At 43.3% G+C, this 23,788-nt stretch overlaps 1 protein-coding gene across 7 annotated transcripts in view; it reads left to right on the forward strand.

The window, feature by feature from the left end:
• Positions 1-23,788, forward strand: part of LOC105475787 (chimerin 2) — a 314,261-nt gene that overhangs the window by 89,469 nt on the left and 201,004 nt on the right. For 2 of the 7 annotated variants that reach the window (XM_011731279.3, XM_011731282.3), the window contains exon 2: positions 4,508-4,546. The exons of the other annotated variants lie outside the window; for them this stretch is intronic. In XM_011731279.3, the coding sequence (XP_011729581.2) occupies positions 4,508-4,546 (39 nt within the window). The remainder of the gene's footprint in view (positions 1-4,507; positions 4,547-23,788) is intronic. 7 annotated transcript variants of the gene reach the window in all.

Consider the following 23,788-nt stretch of genomic DNA (forward strand, 5'->3'; position numbering starts at 1 on the left):
ATGGAAAAGAAATTAGAAAAATGTAACTGTTAATGAGACTCATCTGCGTTTTGTGATTCCTTAGAATGTGTGGTGTATATTTTAGGGTTACTCCCATTTCTTTTCTTTCTATATCCAAAGGGATTTGTTTAATCTTTTTGTTTCCCCCATTTTCTTCTGTCTCAAAAATCCATGTGGTCTTCCTGAGTCCTCACTGTCTTAATAATCAAGGAGCTTGGCTGTTTCAGCTGAGAATAGCAGCAGTGGCTCTAGTCAGCTTTAATTAGCAGGCAGCACGCAGAGAGGAACAATAAGGAACCAGAATTGAAAACAAATAGTAAACTAGAGAAAATGGAGACAAAGCGAATAAGTAGAACTAGCTTAGGGAGCTGGGAAGACAGAAACCACAACAGTGTTAGTCTTCATTTTCCTTAGAATGGAAAGCCAGGCCAGGCATGTAGTGGGCACTCAGGGGGTTTGCAGGAGTGAGGGGGGCAAGGGACGAATAGATGAGAATGAGCATTTGGCTATGTATGGACACGCTTCATCGTGCCAACTCAACTAGCCCTGGGATGGCGGAGGAAGAAAATCACAAAAGGAAACTTAGGATCTCCAGGTTCCAGCACAAAATGCACTTCCCACTGCTGAGGTGAAACTATCTGAGGCACTGAATGAGGAACAATACGATTTTTGAGAAAGCTAAGGAGGTGCCTACCAACCCGAATCAATGCATTTGTTTTTGAGAAACGTGGTGCTTATTTGCAAGTAAGTATTCATTTCATGCCTCGCTATTTGGCTTGTAGGTTGGACTTAATTAAAAAAGCTGTAGCATCTTTGAGTCCAATTTCCTCTTTTCACATAGCATCTGTCCCTGACAGCTTGTGTGAGGCTCGGCCACTTGTTGAGGCTGAGGCTAGAGGAGGAAATGACAAGGGAGAGGCGAGGTGGACATACGCCTCTTGTTGGAGGTGGCACTCTCTAATTCTGCGTGGCCCCGTCACATGCTTGGGAGGCTTCTTGGTTTAAGCAAGGCAACAGATGTCTCTGAGAGGGGGATGCTGGCAGCGTCCCAAAGGCCAGCAGGACTGCGGGTTAGGCATGAGTAAGCCGACGGGAGAGGGAGGCACACATGCTTTGCCCTCTGCTCAGAACTGGAAAACAGGCCAACATTGAATAAGAGCAAATTCTAGAACTGAACAGAGGGTGATGGCAGAAAGAAAATACTTCTTTGGAACAAGCATTACTCTGTGGGGTGGAGGTAGATGGGGAGGGGAACTTGACTACTTTCAAAGACAAATTTGCCCCATCACTTCCTACATTGAAATAGATGGCACAAAAGATAAAAGTCAATAGGGTGTTGACTTTGCCTATCAAGGCGGCACTGTTTTGCTTTGCAAAGCATGGCTACCTACATATGCATTTACCCAGAGGTTTGACTTTAAATGTTACCAAGAGAACTGAAGCTTTCTCTCCTTACATCTGTCATTCTTAGTTATCAGGACAAGCCTATCAGTAAATCCAAACCAACCTGTATCTCATTTTGAAACAAGTAATTGAGTTTGTGGTAAGTAAGCTCTTACAGATGGAGCATGCACTTAATCTACTTTCCATTTGAAGGTTTTAGTGTTGCTCTTAAAGCAGTTTGTTTGAAGTTCAAGGTATTAGGATTTGGATCTTTAGGGACTTCATTCTTAATTTAAAGGAATCTTTGTAAATTGCTTGGGACTCGTTCCTGAAATTACTTGGCATTTCCCTAACCGTGTTGTTTTAAAGCACAAGGACCATTTGACCTAACATGCAGCATTCATGTTCTCTTTCTGGGCCTTTGCTCTTGGCCTCTGCATACCCTTATTCCCTAACCCTTATTCCCTAACAGATGTTCTGTCTACATTTTGTCTCTGAACAGCCCCTTTTGCTTTTAGGCAAAGGAACCCAACACTGTGGCACATCCCCCTTGAAGCTTGTGTTTATCGCTCTGTTCCTTGTGGTTCTATGGATTGTGAATCTCTGCTGCTGTTCCTATTTCCTTCCATTTGATATCTGAAGAATATAGTCAGCCTGATTGCTGAGCAAACTGTCAGAGATTCATGGAAGACCATCTCTGGGCCATCTTAGGGCTTAGATTCACACACAGCCACATATCTAGAAAGCCAGCAAAGTCAGGAGCAACAGGGGTTGTGTTTGGCCAGGCAGTATTCCCGTGAGACATGTGTGCCACCATGAATAATGTTTAGTAAGTTTTACTGGTACTTTGCCAATTACACAAGTAATACGATATCTATGGACAAATTAGAACAAAGTATAGATGAGCAAAATGGATGACCTGCCTGCAAATCCTACATTTAGAAGTGTTAGTGGCGGCGAATCCATACGGGTCCGCAGCAACTTCAGTTCTTGCCTCCTCAGAAGAAAAAATTCAACCAAGGGGCATAAGGCAGAGTGAGAGACCAAGGCAAGTTTTAGAGTGAGAGTGAAAGGTAATTAAAAAATTTTAGAGCAGGAACCAAAGGAAGTAAAGGACACTCAGAGAAGGGCCAAGCAGTAGACTTGAGAGATTCGATTGTGTGGTTAGACTGTTGACTTGGGGTTTATATGTCGGCATGCTTTCCAGGGGTTGCATCTCTTCTCCCCTTATTCTTCCCTGAGGGTGGGTTGTTCGCATGCACAGTGGCCTGCCAGCACTTGGGAGGGGCTGCAGGTGCAATGTGTTTACTGGAGTTGTACGCATGCTCACTTGAGGTGCTTTTCCTTACCAGTGGAGTGTTTCTAGAGGAAGGTCATATACCAGTTAGAGTCCACCATTTTGCCTTGTAGTGCGCATGCTTGGGCCCACTCACCCAACTCCTAAGATCTTACTGGGAAGCAGCTGATCACCAGTTTCAGGTGTTTTCTATCTGTTGGGAGACAGCCTTTCCCTGGCACCGGCTGCAACCAATTATTATTTAAGAGAGACAGATTAACAACTGCCTGACCATCACCTGATGGTCTCCTAACATTCTTGGTTGAGGGTGGAGGGGGGTTCTCCTGCCCTGCTTGTGTCTGCCTGACTCCCTACTGTAACAAAGGTAATGCTTCTGATTGCCTTTTATGCACATATATACATGTAAATATATATTTTCTTTTTAAATGTGGTCAGACTGTTCATATTAATTTTATTTCAAATTTTACCATGGACATATTTCTGTATCTTTAAGTATTTGACATTATTTTTAATGGCTATGCATAGTTCAGTTGCATGGATGGAACTTTCTTTTTTTTAACCAGTCAGCTATTGTTAGATATTTAGGCTGATCCCAGTTTTTCTTTCTAATAAACCATGCTGCAATGAACATTCTTGTGGCTAAATCTTTGCACATCCTTAATTTTGTTTTAAGTATTAAATCCTAGAAGTTGAATTGTTTGATCAAAAACTGCCACGATTCTTACATGAATCTATCCTATATACCCTTTAGGATGGCACAGAGCTTCTGTGTAGCAAAAGTTAGCACCGAATGCTTTCCAAGCTAAACCTGAGATAGGGAAAGAGCAGGAAGGACTTCTGCCCTTTACTCTCCTGGAAGTTTTGTATTATTGCCTGCTATAAATACGAAGAGAAGGACTTGGCTCCTTGTATATTTTGGCTGTTGCAAGCCCTAAATATTTAATTCAATATGTTTAAACTAGGCCTTATGAACCACCAGGGGTGGAGGATTTTATGACACTTTTACCATCATGTGCAAATTTGTACATCCACACTTTATCTGTAGGAGTATCTACATACATGTAGTTATGGGGGGCAGAGGATGGAGCGAGAGACAGGCCAGCACCCTTACAGAGATGCGTGTTTTTGATATGCTAAGGAGCATTACTGTAAAATGCAGACTAATAGTATTTCACTGGAGAATAGAAAATACTTAGGGAAGCAGGAGTGCTCCAAAACAACCTTTCAATCCATTAACCAAAAGAGCTTATAATGGAACTCAGGTTTCAAGGGAGGTCAAACACTAATAAATATTGAGAAAAAATAGTTAAAAGGACATCAAGTTAATATTTTACAATCTATTCTTTGATCTTGGAAGGCTTGAAATATTTTTCTACACTACTTCTGTGATTTATTGATTCACCCCTGCCAATTGGCATATTGGAACAGACACAGATGCCTTGCTTTTAACTACAGCTTCCATTTCTATAATGCTTTGCAATACCAACAGATTTTTATGTATTCACTGGCATCACTTATTGATACTGCCACAGTTCTGGAATATTTGCTAGTTAAACACTGGATCGTTGTCAGTAAAAGCAACTGAAATGTTATTGATTTTGGTTTCAATGCTGTAATAACATCTCTTGGTTTTGTTGTATTGGTTTGGGGTAAAGTAAAACACCCTGCACTTTACTGACTCTTCCACCTTTATCTGTTTTCAAAATGTGTTCAGAATCTGATATTTTTCTAGTTTGTTGTCAACACCCTAGTCTTGGGGGAAAAATATATCTGTCATGGATTACAATAACCTCTTAACTGGCTGTTTCCACTCTTGCCTTTCTTCAGTCTATTCTGAACCCAGAAGCCAGAGGGAGCTTCCAAAATGTAAGTCAGATGATGTCACTCCTCTGTCTTTGCACTCAGAGCCAGCCTCTGCATGCTGGGCCTTTTTCACCTGCCACACGCCCCACTCCCCGCTTCCATTGCAAAGACAGAGCTGTCAGGAGAGAGTCAGGATCGGCAGCACTCGTCTGCAGCTACCAATCTCAAGGCCCAGAAGCTCTGCCTTCCCTGCTTTTTCTGAAGGTGATTGTCCCTGCTGCTGCCTAAGAGCCCCATTCACTAGTCCATTAAATCCTTTTCCCTCCCACCTCGTCCCCTCAGTCCTGCTGACAATGGCCCCTTCTCACTCCTGCATCATCGATTTTCCCCTGAATTAACGATGATCAGGCTTTGACCCTTCACTCCACCTACACTTTTCTTCTGAGGGCAGCTAATGCCCCCCACCCCCCAATATTAACTCCACAGTCCACTCTCAGTCCTTGCCTTATTTGGCTTCTCAGCCACACTTGCGAATGTTGATTACTTCTTCCACCTTGAAGGTGCTCTTCTGGCTTCCACAAACTGCACTCTCCTCCCTCAGACTTCTGGTCACTGTTACTTCTCTGTTTTTACATTGCACTCCTCTCTCCTTCCCTCACTCAGCTCCAGACATGCAGGCCTCCTTGCAGTTCCTGCAACCAGGTTGGGTGTGTTTCAGGGCCTCCGCACTTGCTGTGCCTCCTGCTTAGAATGCGCTCCTCCTAGCTGTCTGCATGGCTCTCCGTCCCTCTCTTCATTCAAGCACGTACTCGAAAGGCACAGGTGCCACCTGCGCTCCTTTCCCACAGTGTTTCCCCCAGCACATCTCACTATCTGCTTTATGTATTTATTTCATTTATTGTCGGTCTCTGTGCACTAGACTATACGCTCCATGAGGGTGGGAATTTTTATCTGTTGTGTTCTCTGTCATATCTCCAGCACCTGGAACAGTGCCTCATATGTGATAGGTGCATAGTAAATATTAGTTGAATGAATGAATGAATGAATATTCACGATACTGCTAGTAGGGTACTTGAAGAAATACTTTTGGGAGTCTTTGTACAGGGATTTAAAAGATTCATAATTTTCTTACAGTTATATGATTTGGGAAAAACAGGGGTGTTTGGGAACAAAAACAAATATTTGGAAGGTGGCATGCCTTTCTTATTTTGCCAGCCTTTCTGTATCCACGGAAACACTTTCTCAGAACTGTAAATTGGGCGTATGTCCTTAGTGCCTGCCTTGTAACTGCAAGAAGGTGCCATTTTTATGCCACATTGAAAGACAAGGACAGAATCAGAGCAGCTGAGATCTTAAGTCAGCACGTTTGATTCAGAAGCATTGAAAGTGTGGACCTGAGAGACTCTGCTCAAAATGCAGCAAATCTCTTCTTTCTGTCTTTGAGGCCTACTGTCCAGTTAGCAATGTCGCAGGTCACCACTTTATTTTCCCCAAGCGTGTCAGCACGTTGAGTGCACACAGCACCATCCCCTCCCTGCCTGTTCTCACATATATTTTTTTCCTCAAAAATTCCTTCTCTGTTTCTGCTTGCTGAAGTTCCATTCCCTTCAAGGCCCAGCAAAAATGTGTGTGAAGCCTTCCCAGACCCTTGCAGTCCTCATGGACTCCCCCTGTGGGCTATGCCCCTTAGAACAAGCAAGCCACAGGGCAGTCATCCTCTGTATTTTGGGGGGATTGGTTCCGTGGACCCCCCACATATATCAAGATCCATGGATGCTCAAGTCCCTTGTATAAAATAGCATAGTATTTGCATATTACCTACACACATCTTCCCATAAACTGTAAATCATCTCTAGACTACTTATAATACCAAATACAATGTAAACGCTATGTAAATAGTTGTTACTCTGTATTGTTTAGGGAATAATGACAAGGAAAAAGTCTGTACATGTTCAGTACAGATGGAACCATCCATTTTTTTCAAATATTTTTGATTTGTGGTTGGTTGAATCCACAGATGTGGAACCCAGGGATACGAAGGGCCAACTATATCCCTCAGTTAAGCTGTGAACACACACACACACACACACACACACACACACACAGATCATAAACTCATTGAGGGCAAGGATTATATCATACTTTTTTGGTATTTTCAGCACCTAGAAAATGCCTTGGACACTGAAGGCACTCAGAATTGTAATGAAATGGAAACAACCCCTTTAAAAAAAAATCAGGGCCAGGCATGGTGGCTCACGCCTGTAATCCCAGCACTTTGGGAGGCCGAGGCAAGCAGATCACTTAAGCACAGGAGTTCAAGCCCACCCATCTATAAAAATAAAATAAAATTTAATTTAAAAAAGACAAGAGAGAGAGACAGAGCTGTGAGGAAATCGCTTTGTGGTTATTGAGGTGTTTTCTACCAGTGTTTTCATCTGGTAGCATGGTCAAATCCCAGTGAGACTTGTCTGTTGAGCCTACTTACTTCTTTTCACAATATTTGTTAGTAAGAGCAGGCAAGTGCTTTTGGGGGCTCTAAGTGAGCCCCTGATAAGCAAGTTTTTGACTAATGCAGATCTGGCCTCTGTGGCATTACTGCCTTTGCCAGCAGAAGGGATTAGGCAAATTGGCAAAGGGTCTTGAGCCAGCAGGGTCTTGTGGGAGGCTTCACTGATGCCTGAGATGTTGGGCATTGGGTCCCAGAGGAAGGAGAGTTGATGCGATCTTGGCAGCTGAGCTGTCTGTGGGCACCACAGGCTAGAAATAGTCCATGTTAGAGAAATATGGATTGTAGCTGAGAAGCCCTAGGCCAGGATTACTCTAAAAAGTGAAAGGTCTGTCTATGTGTAATCACCTTTTTTTTTTTTTTTTTTTTTTTTGAGACTGCGTGTTGCTCTGTCTCCCAGGCTGGAGTGCAGTGGCGCGATCTCTGCTCACTGCAGCCTCCACCTCCCAGGTTCAAGCAATTCTCCTGCCTCAGCCTCCCAAGTAGCTGGGATTGCAGGCGCCTACCATGCCCAGCTAATTTTGTGTATTTTTAGTAGAGACGGGGTTTCGCCATTTTGGCCAGGCTGGTCTTGAACTCCTGACCTCAAGTGATCCACCTGCCTCAGCCTCCCAAAGTGCTGGGATTACAGGCGTGAGCCGCCATGCCCGGCTGTAATCACCTTTTAAAAATTCTAGCTATATCTAATGTGTTTTATTGAAGCATATGCTAAAATGCTGTATTTGTAAGGATTCTCAATGATACTGGGTAAATGACTTGTAGTTTCTGAGTGCTGTGGAGTAAAACAATAGAGATGTCAGATACTCCAGAGAGGAGGAAGGGTACCTTCAAGAGAGCATTTCCCTAACAGACTCAGTTAGCTTCATTTGCCTAACAAACAGACTCAGTTAGCTTTGGCCTTGAAGGTATTTGCATGTTATAGGGCTGGGTTTCCTTTTATTGAATGCTTTTTAAAAGTGCTTCTTTCTAATGGCTTATGTGTACACCATTGGAAAAACGAGGGGCAGAAGAGATAAAGTGCTCTAAATCTATTTAGCAGTCCTCAAGGGCACAACTACAGCCAGATGTGTAATGAACTTACTATGAATTGTCTTGCAGAGGTACAGAGTGACTTCCTATGGGTAAACACTTTGCCTGTAGCCTGAATTCATGCACAAACTTACCTCTATGACAGGATCCTGACTGGAGGGGAGATTTGCCTTTGGGAGCTGAGCAAGTCCAGGAAGATGCTCTGTTAATGGCTCCTCAGGATTAAGAAAGGGGATCTATTCTAATGTTGTAGGACTTTCTTCTTAGTTCAGGTAAAGACAGGGTTCTTGTTACAAGGCCATGAAATATTAGGCTCGAAGACACTTGAAGGGTGAGAAAAATTGAATTTATTGGGTGAAAAGGGAAAAAAGGGGAAACGGACCCTCAGCGGAGCAAGACTCCTGCTAGTCAGTTTCCCACCTCACAGATTGAATCCTAGGTTCCACCCTGGAACAGGAGGGGCCAGGCTCCTCCCCCCTGCAAAGAGCACTAATTCTGTGGCTCCACCCTAGTCTCCTAGTGTTCTGGTGCCCCTTACACCTGGCTGTCTCATACCCCTCTCTGAAGAAGTACATCTGACTGCAGTTAGAAAGGATAAGGACCGGCCGGGCGTGGTGGCTCAAGCCTGTAATCCCAGCACTTTGGGAGGCCGAGACGGGCGGATCCCGAGGTCAGATCGAGACCATCCTGGCTAACATGGTGAAACCCCGTCTCTACTAAAAAATACAAACACTAGCCGGGCGAGGTGGCCGGCGCCTGTAGTCCCAGCTACTCGGGAGGTTGAGGCAGGAGAATGGCGTAAACCCGGGAGGCGGAGCTTGCAGTGAGCTGAGATCCGGCCTCTGCGCTCCAGCCTGGGCGGCAGAGCGAGACTCCGTCTCAAAAAAACAAAAAATAGGGATAAGGACCAAGACCCATCCTAGCCTCCTGCTGACAGGGGGCGTTGTTTTGGGGAAATGGCAGTCAGAGCTCCCTCAAGACCGATCTGAGGGTCCCCGGAAGAAGGGGCCACCAGCTGAGGCTCTGGTTGCGTGATCATTTGGAGTTTGATGGTCTGAAGTAGAGCAGAGGCAAACCAGGTTATTAGAAAACATGTATTAAAACGAAACAAGGTTGGGGAGGGTAAGGACAACTCAAAAATCCCGAGGCCTTTTAGCAGTTTGCAGAGAGAGAGGGCGGCTAAAAGCCCGGCTGGTACTAAAACGTTACCCTTTTGCCAGCATGTTGGGCTTCTGGGTTCCCTCCCCACCTCCCACAGCCCCTGCCTGCTTTCCCTCTTCCATCCTTGCATCCCCGAGGCCTGGTGACCTTGGCAGGCACCACTTGTGGGTGCCAAAGCGGCTTTCACCTATGAAGCAGGGGGGCCTAAAGCATAAGAATGATTCGCTCTCATTTATGTTTCTATCCCCGCAACTGTTAGTAGCCTTGGAGTTCCCTAGACCTCATTTATGCTATAGGTAGTAGCACGACCCTTATTTATGGAAGAAGAGTCGTGGCTTAATCAGCAGGAATTAGCCATGCTCACCTGTGCTCTGTTTTTTAACCTAGGTTACTGTTTGCCTTTGGGTTTCTCAGCTCCAGTTTCCCCCGTCCCCCCTTCCCCGCGACCAGGGCTTTGACCCGAAGCTTGGAATTAAGTTGGGGACAAAAATGTGTTTGGGCGGGGGTGGGTGGCAGTTGCATGGACTCCTTATAAGCCACATGCTAAGGGGAAGCTGTGGAATTGAGTCCTTCTCCAACAAGGGATAGAAAAGAATGTCTTGTGACTTGCCCGGGTAACTGGTGGCTACAGTAATGCTTGCTGAGTTTTCGGTGCGTAGTGCTTGGTTTCGTTAGCTCCCTTGGTTTTACTTTCCCAAAAAGGAAACCTCCGAGTGTTGGGCATCCTATTTATTCCCATCACCTGGCAGGATTTGCAGGAGAATTGCTTAGAACTAGAATATCGATCCAGGTTTTTAAATGCCTTATCCCTTTTGTTCCTTCTGAGCTGCAGCGGGAGATTGCCGGTTGGTTTACAGGAACAAGCAGGTTAGTTTAAAAATGTTAGGCAAAAACTTAAAAACAATTAATGAGTTTAGAATTTAATGACAAATGTATGATAAGTTTTGAAACATAATTTCTGTCTCCAGTCCTCATTTTTGTTAAAAAAAAAAATTATGATAGGACTAAGTTGTTTGCAAAATAGACTTTAGTTTTATACTTGGCCTGCTTATTTGCGTAAAGTGCACAAGGATAACTATTTTTACAAAGGCCGCTTATTTTTTCTCAGATACTTTGAAGGGTGAGCAAAATGGAATTTATTGGGCAAAAAGGGAAAAAAGGGGAAGCAGGGACTCCGCAGAGCGAGAGTCCTGCTAGCTGGCTTCCTGCCTCACAGATTGAATCCCAGGTGCCACCCTGGAACAGAAGAGGCCAGGCTCCTCCCCACAGCAAAGGGACCAAACGTCCCACGGCTCCACCCCGTGCTCCCACTGCGCAGGCTGGTTGGAGTTCCTCTGGGGACCCCTTTCTACTTGGCTTTCTTACTAAGGAACATAACCAGTACTGATCCATAGTGATTTCTGTTGTCATAAGGGAATGTACTGTCTGGTTTCACTGAAATCTTGTTTATCATGTATGTTCATGATGGTGCACCTAAATCAAGACATTCCTGACCCCATAGGCAGTGCTGTCTGGAGACCTTAACAAAGGATGTGCAGTCGGGTTGAGCTTCATTTTTGGGAGTGTTTTCTGTTCTAGTACTTTCAGAAATTTTTGCTCACTGTATCCAGCAACACTGCCTCCGCTGCTTGCTAGCTCTTTGCTTCACTGTGCTCATACATCAAATAGGGATGGGGATGTCACCTTTGTCAGGGGTCTTGAGATAATAGATAATAGTTTTGGAAAGCACAACATGGATGTAATGTATTATTATTATTAATGTACATGACTCAGAACTCTGACTTGTAAAAGTAATGCAATTATGAAATGAGGTTACTAATATTGCTTGGTATCCCATAATTCCTGTATTTCCATTGAGCTTCTATTACATAGAAGGCATGGAAGATTGAGATAGAAACAAATAACTGATGATGTAGAAAGCATTTTAAGAAACAAGTAGACAACTCTCCATGAGAGTACAGATAAAAGCGTAAGTTTCCAAGGAGGAGAATCAGGGAAGACTTGGAGGATGAAGCAACTTGGAGATGGACCACGGGGATGGGGAAATGGGATTCCAAACAGAGAAAGTAACATAGAGGAAAAAACTGGAGGCAGGAACCCAGAAGGGCCAGGGTACTGAGTGCAAATTAGACTGGGAAGAAAGATGGGAGCACGGGGTGGAGCCATGGACGTTTGGTCCCTTTGCAGTGGGGAGGAGCCTGGCCTCTTCTGTTCCAGGGTGGAACCTGGGATTCAGTCTGTGAGGCAGGAAGCCAGCTAGCAGGACCTTCCAGATTGCGGAAGGTCTTACATGTCAAGCTGAGGAACGTGGAATTTCTAGCAGAAGCAACGGTAAGCAGAGTGTAGGATGAGGGAACCGGATGCAATAGACCAACTGAGGTGTTGAAGCCTTCAGGGCATTTCAGAGAAAATAGGAGGTGAGGGTGAGACGAGAAAGACCCTGAAAGAAGAGACAGAACTTGGCCATTAGTGAAATGTGAGAAACAAAAGTGAGCTGGGGAGAGGAGGTGGGGCAAGGGGTCAGGTAGTTCATTAGGGCAGGAATGCCTCCCTGGGCCTTTGACACTGGCTTCTGAATGGACAATCTTGGGAAAACATTGCCCTTTTGTATTTCTTCCCAATTTTGAGTGATGCTATTTTCTACTTTTAATTGTGCTCAAAATAGCCAAAGATGCAGCGTAATACTTTGAGTCAACAAAATGATATGGTGGGTCAAATTTGTAAAGCTAAAAAAAGGTAATGATTCAGTTTTCAGACTTAAAAAGTTTCCTTGTTTCAAAAAACACCAAAACATGAAATTCTGAATTAATGAAGCAGATAAATTAGCAGGTGATTATTTGAATAACAAAAGAAATCTTTTCCAAAAGCCCCTTTTTTCAGGAATTCTTTAAGCAGCAAGTATACCTAGTCTTCACCCCCATTTAAGATGTGATTTATTTGTAGGCATTTGATGAAACACAGGAAAGGAATGAGCTTATCTCGTAAAACATGATATTCCTTAGAGCTACATGTTACCATGTGCAATATTTTTTAAAAGTGTTTATTTTTATATGTATGAAATAACCATAAGATGAAAATTCTCAGAAATTGAATGAGTATCTTTTCATTTTCTTTTAGTCAATTTTGAGAATTAAAGGTATAATGTTTTATTAAACATATAAATGACAAGTTTAAAATTTGTAATTGTTTTGAATACTGTCATTTGTATAGTCCCCTAATAAACACAGGGTCTAGAAAGTCCTTTGTCATTTTTTCTTAAAAAGCTTGTGATAAGAAAAGCTTTTATAATGTCAGCTCAGGAAACCCTAACAATGGTTTCCTTCATGCATCCTTAAATGAGGTAAATTTAATTATTTTATGTTTTTCTAGCAGTTTCTAGTTTCTTCTATAGAATGCTTTTAAAAATTACTCTTTGCTACCCAAAATATTTGAAAGCAGGGCCTCAAACAGGTACACACACACACACACACACACACAGTTTTTTGGATTCATCTGGAATCTAAGTGCAGCACTAGGTGCTTTGCCCTAAAAGAGGGTCCCAGATGTTCCTGGCCTTTCTGTTGTGTCCTGAACTCTAGATGATCCAAGCCCACTCAGGATGCCTCTTATCCTTCTCTGAATGGAGAACCTGGTACATTGTAAAGAGCTGCAGATCTGGACTCCACGCACTTGGGCTGAAGTCTTTGTTCATGCTCTTGATTGGCTAGGCGACCTTAGCAAGTTTCTTAACATCGCTGTGCCTCATCTCATCTCATCTATGGCATATGAATTATACTACTCACCCTACGTAATCTCAAAAAATTGCACTAAAATGATAGCACTCTTTGAATTTTAACACATTGTACAGAAGGAAGTGCTTGTTATCATGGTGGTAGATTTCCTCCCCCTTTCTCTTCAAATAGGTCCATGTTTGAGGGTTTTTTTGTCTAGGAAAAAAATTTACAGAAATTCCAACTTAAACATATATTTCCACTGTCTTCATCGAAGCCATCTGCTGCCCTAGCTAGACTGAAGCTGGCCACTTTGGGGATAGGAGGCAAAACACCATTCCATCTATCTGTGGCACTGAAATTTGTGAGATGCACTTCCCCTTGAGGAACATGGGCAAAACCAGAGGAGCCCTAGGGAGGGACCTAATGTCACAGGCTGGAGGACTCCAAGGGTAAGGACACTCAGCCTTTCGAATTGACCTGTGGCTGTCCTTTTCTAACAGAGTGATCTCTAGAGCTACAGTTTAGCAGAGCGTAATTTTAAAAATTGTGGTCAAATATACATAACATAAATGTTATTTTAGCTGCCTCCGCCACCGCCACTGCCTCCTCCTCCTCCTCCTCTTCCTCCTCCTCCTCCTCTTCTTCCTTTTCTTCCTCTTCTTCCTCTTCTTTCTCCTCTTCTTCCTCTTATTCCTCTTCTTCTCCTTCTTCCTTCTTCCCCTTCTTCCTTCTTCTTTCTTCGTATTTCTTATTTCTTTTTCTTTCTTCTTCTTCCAGAGTCTCGCTATGTTGCCCAGTCTAGAGTGCAGTGATTTCAGTTTACTGCAGCTGCAAACTCCTGAGCTCAAGTGATCCTCCCACTTCAGCCTCCTGAGTAGCTAGGATTACAGGCATGTGCCATCACACCCAACTAATTTTTTAATTTTTTCTTTTTCTTTTTTTTTTAGAAATAGGGTCTCCCTATGTTACCCAGGCTGGTCTCAAACTCTTGGGCTCAAGCGATTCTCTGAAAGTGCTGGGATTACAGATGTGAGCCACTGTGCCTAGCCCCATTTTAACCATTTCTAAGTGTACAGTTTGATGTCCATTCACAGTGTTATGCGGCCATCACTACCATCCAGCTCCAGAGCCTTTTCATCTTCCCAAACTGAAATTCTGTACCCATTAAACAATAACTCTCCGTTCTCCTCCTCCGTCCAGAACCTGGCAGCCACCATTCTACTTTCTGTCTTTGAACTGACTACTCCACATACCTCATATAAGTAGAATCATATGCTTTTTATGCTTGGCTTATTTCATTTGGCATATGTCTTCAAAGTTTAGCATGTCGTAGCACACGTCAGAATTTCATTCCTCTTTCAAGCTAAGTGCTGTTCCATTATACACACGTATACACATGTGATGGAATAGTATTCAGCTTAGAGTGCTCAGATCCCAGTCCTGCCCATCTTCCAGGTCCATCTAGGTTCCAGGGGTCTCACTCAGTACCTCACATCAGAGGCAACAGGCTGTCTGTGTCTTGCCAATTGTGCATTGATGCTGGCGTCTCCTTCCCTGTCCCCATTCATCTCCCTAGTCATTGTTGTGCTGGCCCACGTTCCCCACAGCAAGACAGCTTAAAGTCTGGCTCTCTCTGAGTTATTTTCATGATATACTTGATGCATATGGATCATCCTTCTTTCTAGAAGGAAACTTGGCAGGCTGCACAAGCCTTATTCCCATTGATGTGCTGCCTTTGGGGCCTGCGGGAATCATTCACCTGTTCTTGTGATGTGCTGGGGCACTAGGGCCCGCCTGGGCTGTCTCAGTTATTGGCGTAGGCACACCAAGCAGACGTATCCACCCTGACACCTCCCTGTCCTCCCCGACTCTACCAGCACAGGCACATGCTGTGCCCCCTTCCCTCTTTTTGGCCAGTTCCACCTGGGAGGTTATTATTCACTCCTCTCAGGATCTGCCTGGAGGTGGGTGGAGTTTAGGGCCTTTCCCTAGGGACTCCCCAACATCTAATACCCTTCCGCCACCTCCATCCGTTGACTAGCTTCCCCTAGCCTATAGGACTTTCTTCAGAGCCTTGGATCACTTCAACCTATCCTTCCAAATCACACCAGGGCTCAAGACTTTGAAGCAGAAGATAATCCATTTCTTAGTTTTCTGCTCTTTTGTTTATTTCCTTCTTTCTGAAGTCATGAAAGCGGGCCAGGCATGGTGACTTACACCTGTAATCCCAGCACTTTGGGAGGCTGAGGCTGGCAGATCACCTGAGGTCAGGAGTTTGAGGCCAACCTGGCCAACATGGTGAAGCCCCATCTGTACTAAAAATGCAAACATTAGCCAGGTGTGGTGGTGTGAGCCTGTAGTCTCAGCTACTTGGGAGGCTGAGGCGCGAGAATGGCTTGAACCCAGGAGGCAGAGGTTGCAGTGAGCCGAGATCGTGCCACTGCACTCCAGTCTGGGCGACAGAGTGAGACTCCATCTCAAAAAAAAAAAAAAAAAAAAAGGAGTTAAAGCAGTGTCTTTGGCAGATTGAATAAGTTAGGGTCACTGGGTAAAAGGACAAAATGAAAAACACACAAGAAGCCACTGGAGTTAGTACTTAACAATATCCTAATTCGAATGTTTCAACCCCATGGTTCAGTAGAAGTACAAGAAGAGTAGAGGACATAAATTAGAGACAGAACAGAGCCAACCCAATTTGCAGATTGCTGAAGCCTAATCCTTGGTAACCCCAGGAGATTTATATGGTGTGAGACGTAGCTGAGAGTTAAGAAACCAAAAATGACTGAAGGAGCAAATAAACATATTCAGAGAGGCTTAGCCAAATTGTAATTGTAGAGAGAGATGATACCTCATAACCAAACACCATGAAACAATGTAAAATGTACTCAAGTGAACCGTAACTGTCCTAATGAATCTGCTTTGGAACTCTAGCATTCCATATTTTAGGATAAAATGGAGTATTCTTAACACTATGTTAAATGGAAATGTTTTAATACAGGTTTTGCCTGGGACCCAATACATTAAATGTGCCATTTAAGAATTTGGTCCAAGACCCCCTTGCAGGAGTGCAAAGATTTGCACATGAACTGGTTTTGTGACTCTTAAGCCCTCACCCACGTAGAATATTGGAGCAAACTGTGTGCTATGTTCTAAATCTCGCCGTCTCCAGAAAGGAAGATATAGGGGGATGCCAGCCTCTTGCCCCATGCCCAGAGAGAGAAGCTTCAACTGGACCTCTTGAATGGTTTAAATAAGTGTCATCCGCATTTTGGAGATTACAATAGACTGAGACCTGACTCACTCTGAAAAATCTAAAGGGCAGGTTGCTCTGAGACTGTGGCCTTAGGGGATGACTGGGTATCTAGAAATTGTCCGGGGGGAGGATATGTCTGTTTCCCGTGAACCAGATGTGAGCCAGGCCCCAAGGTCAGCTGGCATGGGATCAGCTTAGATCCTGTCCTGGAGAGCTACTTGGAGGGGAAAGTGACACTGAAGGGAGGGTGAGCCTCCAGATTTCCAGTGGCCAAGAAAGGAGCTCTAAACAGCCAGCGCTTGCCTGCTCAGAGGATACGACAGGCAGGCAGGAAATTCCCAGTGATTGTTGCCGGGGAAAGGGGTGTTTTTCTGAGGACCTCATGAATCATTCCAGAAAAAGAAGAGTATTTATAAAGTTTCAAAGAGGTATAAAAGATCCTGATCCAATAATATTTTTTTAAAGCTCTTACTATGTCAGGCAACCCCATTAGGTATGAATAAAAGAAATGGCATGGAGAAAACATCCCTTCACCTGCTGTCCATATTCTACATGCTCTAAGTCATAAAATATTCAGCATCCAGCATTCTAACAGGGATAGTCTCTTCTATGATAAAGATCAATTTTTTTTTTTAGTTTTGATACTTATCATGAATTATTACAAAGCTTGTAATTTGGAAGGAAATTTGCATTTGTTAACTCTTAAGCATGATAAAATGGAAAGTTGAGTCAATAGCTGGATAATTTTTAGAGACTAGTAATCAAAGCAATTGTAGAGTTAGCTGTTTGATTGGCATTGCACAGAATGAAAAGCCTGATAAAGTTTACTTGTGCAGAAAGCCACATTGGCTGCCCAGAAAGTAACTCTTTGGGCCCAAATTTTACTCTTCTGAATAAGAAAGTACATCTATTTTATATGTAAATCTTTCTTCCCTCTCCTTTCTCCTCCCCTCTGTCCTCCCATTCCTTCCTCCTCATCTTTCTCCTCCTCCTCCTTTCCCTTTCTCTCTCTCACTCTCCCCTCTTTCTACCCCTTCACCCCCTTCCTCTTTCCCTCTCCTTCTCCCCATCCAAACTTAAACACATGTTTACTTGAATCTTTATTAGTATATTAGATTTCTGTGTTTCATATCTAGAATGCTCACTTCTAGGTCTGCTCGAATGGTGTAGCTGAAGGAGAAGCAGTAAAGATTGTGGGCCAAATGCACAATCATTGTCAGACAAGTGTCTCAGGATGTTCCCAATACTATAATTTGCTTTCTGTCCTGTCATAAGTTAGGGCCTGTTTAGGATTTGTTATGGAAGCTGGTATGTGATTATTCATTGATTTACTCAATAGTGCACAGTGTAAGGCAATAAGTCTTTGGTCCCTAAACTGGTTGTGTCTTAAGAAGCAGACTTGAAAGCATTCTATTGCTTTATCAGTTTCCTCAGAGGATATCTGGAGATTAAAAACTGCAGTCAAGGTAGGCATTTGCTAGGAAGTTAATTATTAGTATCTCTGAAAATGGAGGCACTGGCATCATGCAAAAGAAAGGAGGAATGCACTGATTGAGTTGCTTGTTTAATAAATAATAAAGAGGATTCACAAAGCAGCAAATGTAGAAGAAGAGATGTGATGGGAAGGCAAAATTCCTTTGTGAGGTGTCACTTAAGAGAGTGCTTATTGGTCAGAAGATGAATATAAACTGAGAGGAGGGGCTGTGGCAGGAAAGGCGGACCCTGAGTATTAAAGCCCAAGGCGGTAGAGCACATGCTGAATGAACTGCTATATCCTTGCCTGGTGACACATTCACCCCCAAGAACAAATGTCCAGGGAATCTTGTGTCCAAGGTGATTTTTCAAGTGTATTGTTTATTATTTAAATGTAACAAATCACTTAATCCAGTGTAATCAATATGTAAGAATTGCCATGAACTCCCTCCTGTCCCAGTAGCTTTGTTAGCATCCTTGAGGGCTGACAGCGAACGTAATCAGGCCCGCTTGAGTGGAATGGCTTTGGGTGATTTGCATTCTGCAGAGTTGCCAGATTTCCGTCCTCTAACACAATAATGAGTGTTTCCATCCAGAGGTGTGAAGCATGTGGAATAATTAGTCCTCTGCATTTAAGATGTGACTGGTAATGTCCAAGCCTCCTTCCTCTTAAGGGTATGATTTTCTTACAGTGACATTTTCAAGAGGGCATCCCTAACCTCCCATTTTGGGGACAGCAGGAAAGAGATGTGCCTGGATAGATCCTGTCAGTGTTCACTGATTCCCCTTCAGCTCAATCATTTAACCAGACCAAGGGAACTAAGATTTGAGAAGCTCAGTTGTCTGTAAATCTGATGGTTCCCAACTTACAATCACTTCAGATATTTTTAGGGGTCTGCAGCCTCTTTTATACATTTTTAAAAGCCTAATTAAAAAAAAGCTAATGGAATCATTATCTATCAGTAACTACATAGTAAGTTCAGTTTGTTCTGGAGATCAGATCTTTCAAATCACCCAGTGTGAAGGGAAAGAATAAAAGGAGTCTATTTACAAGTAATGGCATTCCTACTGTGGTGAACCAAATAATGGTCCCTGCAAACACGTCTAATACCTGGAACCAGTGAATATGTTGTTACATGTCAAGTGGGAATTAAGATTTCAGATGAAGTAAGATTGCTAACCAGGTGACCTTGATTGAGATGGGCAAATTACCCTGGATTATCTGAGTGGGCCGAGTGTAATCACAAGAGCCCATTTAAGGGAAAGCAGAGTGTGAGAATCAGAGAGTGATTGAAGGATGCTCTGCTGCTGGATTTTGAAAAAGAGAGGAAGGGACCAGGAGTCAAGGAAGGTGGACAAAACAGATTCTTCCTTAGTGCCTCCACCCAGCTGTTGAATTTGCCTCCTGGGCACACAGGAAGTCTGCATGCCCAGCCCTTCACATCCAATTGGGGCCATGTGGAATGTGGCCCAGGTGATGTTGCTCAGAAGGAACCCAGCCCGGAAAACACCTTGATTTGAACGTAATGAGACCTATTTTGAATTTTTGACTTCCATAATTTAAGATATTCATGTGTTTTTAAGCCACTGAGTTTGTACTAATCTATTAAAGCAGCAATAGAAAGCTTATGCATTTAGCATTGCATCTTTCTGGATTTTGGTCATTTTAAATAAATCAGCTAATAGTGTCTACTGGGTATCTTGGCATACAAATAACTGCGTCAAAGAAGTTGGAAAAATATGGAGAATGTAGAATAAATCCAAACTCTGTTGTCTGCAAGCTCCTGCATTTTCTCTCCTTCCTGTCTCTCCTGCCTTACCTTATGTTATGCTGCACTCTCTCAGCTCCCACTCCTCCAGCTGTCTTTCCGTTCCTCAGACTTCCTGCCGTGGGCCCTTGGCTCATGCTGTTTCCTCTGGCTTGAATACCCTTATTCCAGATCTTCCAAGAACCAGCTTCTTCCCATCTTTCAGGCCTTAGCTTAACCCTTCCTCCTCTGTTAGTCAGAAGAGTCTAAGTGCTATCACAACCCATCATCCTAGTGGTTGAAAACAATAAAGCATGTGTCCCTCACGTCACAGTCCAAGGTGGTTGGGTGTGTGTGTGTGTTTTTAGGGATAGGAATTGGGATTCTGCTTTGTTCCACACAGCCACCAAGCCATTCCAGCTGGTGACCTCTCTTTCCCCTGGTGCCTTCTCGGAATCCTTAGCGGGATCTCTGCAGTCACCTGCTGAGAAACAAGGAATGCGCGGAGGATTGTGTAGGCTGGGCCTGGAATGAACAACATCACCTGGGCTACTTTATATATGGCCCCACCTGGATGTGAAGGGCTGGGCATGTAGTCTTCCTGTGTGCCCAGGAGGAAAATTCAATAGTTGGGTGGATAATAGCCCTGTTCTGCTCTCTCCTCAGAGATGCCTCTTATAACCATGCTAAGCAGATCTGCCTCGTTAGCCTCTATGAAGACACCTTATTTATTTCCTCCATTGCACTTTATACTCAATAATTTATTTGCTTCTTTAATTGTGTTCCCCTCCAAGACCAGAAGTGTGTGCGGAGAGGGACATGTCTGTTTTGCTCACTACCATATGCACAAACCTGGCAATGCAATGTCTTGCACAGAATAGATTACCCACCAAGAATAGTTATTAATATGTGATGAATGGATGATGAATGAATGACCCAACAAGTGAATGAATGGAAAGCATAGATCTTGTCTAGAGGGTATCCACTATTATAGCAAGGACAGAATAAATAGGTCATGGTCTTTTACAAGAATGAATTTCAAGAAGCAACCAAAAGCTTTTTTTTTGAGTTAGAAATGAAGGACTTTGGGCTACAGTTCAAAAAGTGTTTGGAAGGTTACTGCTCTTTCAGTTGTAGAATTTGAGTCCAGTCTTCCAGATGAGCAGCCTGAGAGTAGCAGTGCTCTTCTTATTTGGGTTGATTAATTCTGCTCTTGTATTTCTGAGGAAGTGTAGACCCCTTCAGATACCATCCTAACTCTTCCCCCACCCTTCCCTTCTCCACTCACAGAGGACAAACGATGTGGCTCCTCTCCTCCTACCACCTGTTCCTATTGATATATTCACAGTGGCCCCCCGTGGTAGGAGCATGCCACCTCAGATGAAGGAGTTTTCTAATCTTGCTTCTCCTTTTCCTTCCCATTGTCATTGTCCTTTCTGGCTTAGCATGAGCTAGTGGCATGTGGCAGTCTGAGAAGTGGAATGCCTAACCCAAGGAAATAAATGATGCATAATGAAATCCAGTTGTGGAGCTTTGGGAGTTTGTATTTTCTTCTGTTGATTCACGAAGATCAAGGAGCTGATGGGAATAGGTTCTGGCCTTGTCACCAAATGTGCTTCTCCTCCCATTTTCTGAGTAGGGCTCTAAGGGAGGTGCTGGGTGACTTTGCCACTCAGGCTGGTTGCTGCCTCATCTCCCACAGGTGAGGGTGGAGACCTCGCGGGCTCTTGGGCCCTGCTGTGGCTGTTGCATGGATCCAGGTTGTCCAGGGTCCAGGGAGTGCTGCTGAAGGGGTCCAGGTGCCTCTTCCCTGGAAGCACTGGCCAGGCAGGACTCCCTACTTCAAATGGGCCTCTCCAACCTTGTTCTGTCTCTCATGGGGCAGGCACATGGCATTTCCTAGGTGGGGGGACCAAGAAGCTGTGGCTGGATTAATTCTTGTGCAAAGTACAATAAACTACATTGTGTATTTAACTTACTCTCCCTACTTCAACATGGTTACACGGATAAAATACATTAAAATGGATACTAAAATCAAGGATGTGGGCAAAGATGTATCAACAGGAATGTTCAGTAATAGTAAAAAACTGGAAACAACTTATACATTCACATAAGGGAGGAGATAAAAATAAATTATGATACATCCGTAGAGTGGAGTACTTGAAACCATTAAAATTGAACGTGTAGAAGAATATTGAATGAATATAATCATATTCATGTTTAATTTTTAAAAATAAAGCCGCAAAACAGTGGATACCATATGATCCCATATTTGCAATTAAAATGTATACTAATATAAACAATGGAAAAGATAAAGATTTAAATGGAAAAGATAAAGATTGAAATGGGGTGCTTATTGCAGTAAATGGGATTATGAGTGATTATTGTTTTAGTGCCCAACAGAAGTTCCCAAATTTTCTGCATTTAATGCATATTTCTTTTGAAAGGTGATATAAAAATCTAAAATGCTATTTTACAAGTTAGATGACTGTCTTAGTTCAATTGGGCTGCTATAACAAAAACATCACAGAGTGGGTGGCTTATAAACAACAGAAATTTGTTTCTTACAGGTTTGGTGTCTGGTGAAAACCCATTTCCTGATTCATAAACAGGGCCTGTGTCTTCACTGTGTCCTCACATGGTGGGACGAGGAAGGCAGTTCTCCAGAGTCTCTTCTGCGAGGGCACTCATCCCATTTCCGAGGGCTCCACCCACATGACCTAATCATCTCCCAAAAGCCCCTCCTCCTAACACTATCACATTGGAGGTTAGGATTTCAACATAAGAATTTCAGGGGGATGCAAGCATTCAGTTTATGACACTGACTACATTCTCCTAATAATTACTTGTTTATTAAAAAGAAAACTATTGAAAGAATTATTAAACAACACAAGTCATTAATGTGCAATTTAAAAAGCCCCATAACCTGCTTTTCTGTCTGTCCTCATTACAGACATTTTCCCTTCCTACTCCACACTTACTAAGCCCCTGAAACTTGTAGATTTGGCCTCCTTAGCATCTCTTGTATCCAGTCCCTCCATCATATTCTCCCTGCCCCACGTTTGTCACCTGTTGATGGGACTCCCTGCCTCCTGGCCTTCACTTACACTGTTCCATTGTCTTTCCTGTCACTGACAACCTGGCAAATGCAATCCATCTTAAGAGGCTCAAGGGCCACCTGTTCTCTTGGAGTCTTTCCTGACAGTCCCCACTTCTGTCTCCAGAACTGATCCTTCTTTATGCCTCACTCTTTGTTCTGAGTCCTCTCACAGAACCTTTTAATCTCTACTGCACTTCCTGACACTTACTTTGTGCCAGGTACTTTATATTTCTCCTGTATCCTGGCAGCATCCCTGTGAGGATCATAGCCCCACTTCACAGATGAGAAAACTGAGGCACAAAGAGGCTAAGCAACTTGCAAAGATCTGACAGATAGGGACTAATAAGATTCAGGTTCAAACACACGCAGCATGGCTCCAGCGTCTCTATGCTGAGCATATATATGTGCTGCTGCTTCTCATATTTCTAAGGTCTTTCACTTGTCTCTCTTCCCCTACCATACTGTAGAAGGAGGATCATGTAAATTTAACTCTATTTTTTTGGTGCCAAGCCCAGGGGCTGGCGTATAGGGATCTCATAATAAATGCTTATTGAATGGCTATTTATGCAACAAGTATTTACTGAGCATCTGCCATGTACCAGCCATTGTTTTAAGCACCTGAAATATGTAAGCAAGAAAACAGATCAAGAGTCTTGCCCTCAATAGTGGAGGAGGGGGTGACTTAGATTCTAGAAGAAAATGTCAAGGGCAAGTTAGGTAAATGATTCAGGTAATATTTAGATGACATTTTTTACTCCTGTATCCATGCTTCACTAGATTACATTGTAATTCTCTCCTTTTAAATTTTGGGTATGGTTTGAGGCAACTACAGTACTGGAAATTAGTACAAATCCTTCATTTGTCATATCAGAGCTCTGCAACTGATCAGATATAAGCGAGCTGTCAGTGGTCGAATCATGACTGCCTGATGCTTCTCAATGCTTTGAAACATAGTTTTTTGAAATAGCAATACATTTCTCATTTCTTCATACTCTTCTTTCTTATCTTTTCCACTTTTTTCTGCTTTTCTCCCCCTGTTCTCTTGAGGAACCATCTCAATCCCTCCTGCTTCTTCCTGCCTCATTCTTTCTCTCCCTTTCTTCTTAATTTCCTTTCCCCTGAACCTTGCCAAATATGTTTTTTTGAACAGTTGGTCAAAACTCATCAAGCACAATGTGATTTTCTCTTTCAAACTCTAGGTAAAATGGAGAGGAATCAATCTGACCAAAATGTGTGTCACCATGTGCCATAGATTTTGTTTGGGGGCAGAAGAAAGGAAGAGAAGCTAACTTTATTATAGAGGTCAGAGCAACCTCACAATG

Source organism: Macaca nemestrina, chromosome 4, assembly GCF_043159975.1.
Source record: "Macaca nemestrina isolate mMacNem1 chromosome 4, mMacNem.hap1, whole genome shotgun sequence".
NCBI lineage: Eukaryota > Metazoa > Chordata > Mammalia > Primates > Cercopithecidae > Macaca > Macaca nemestrina.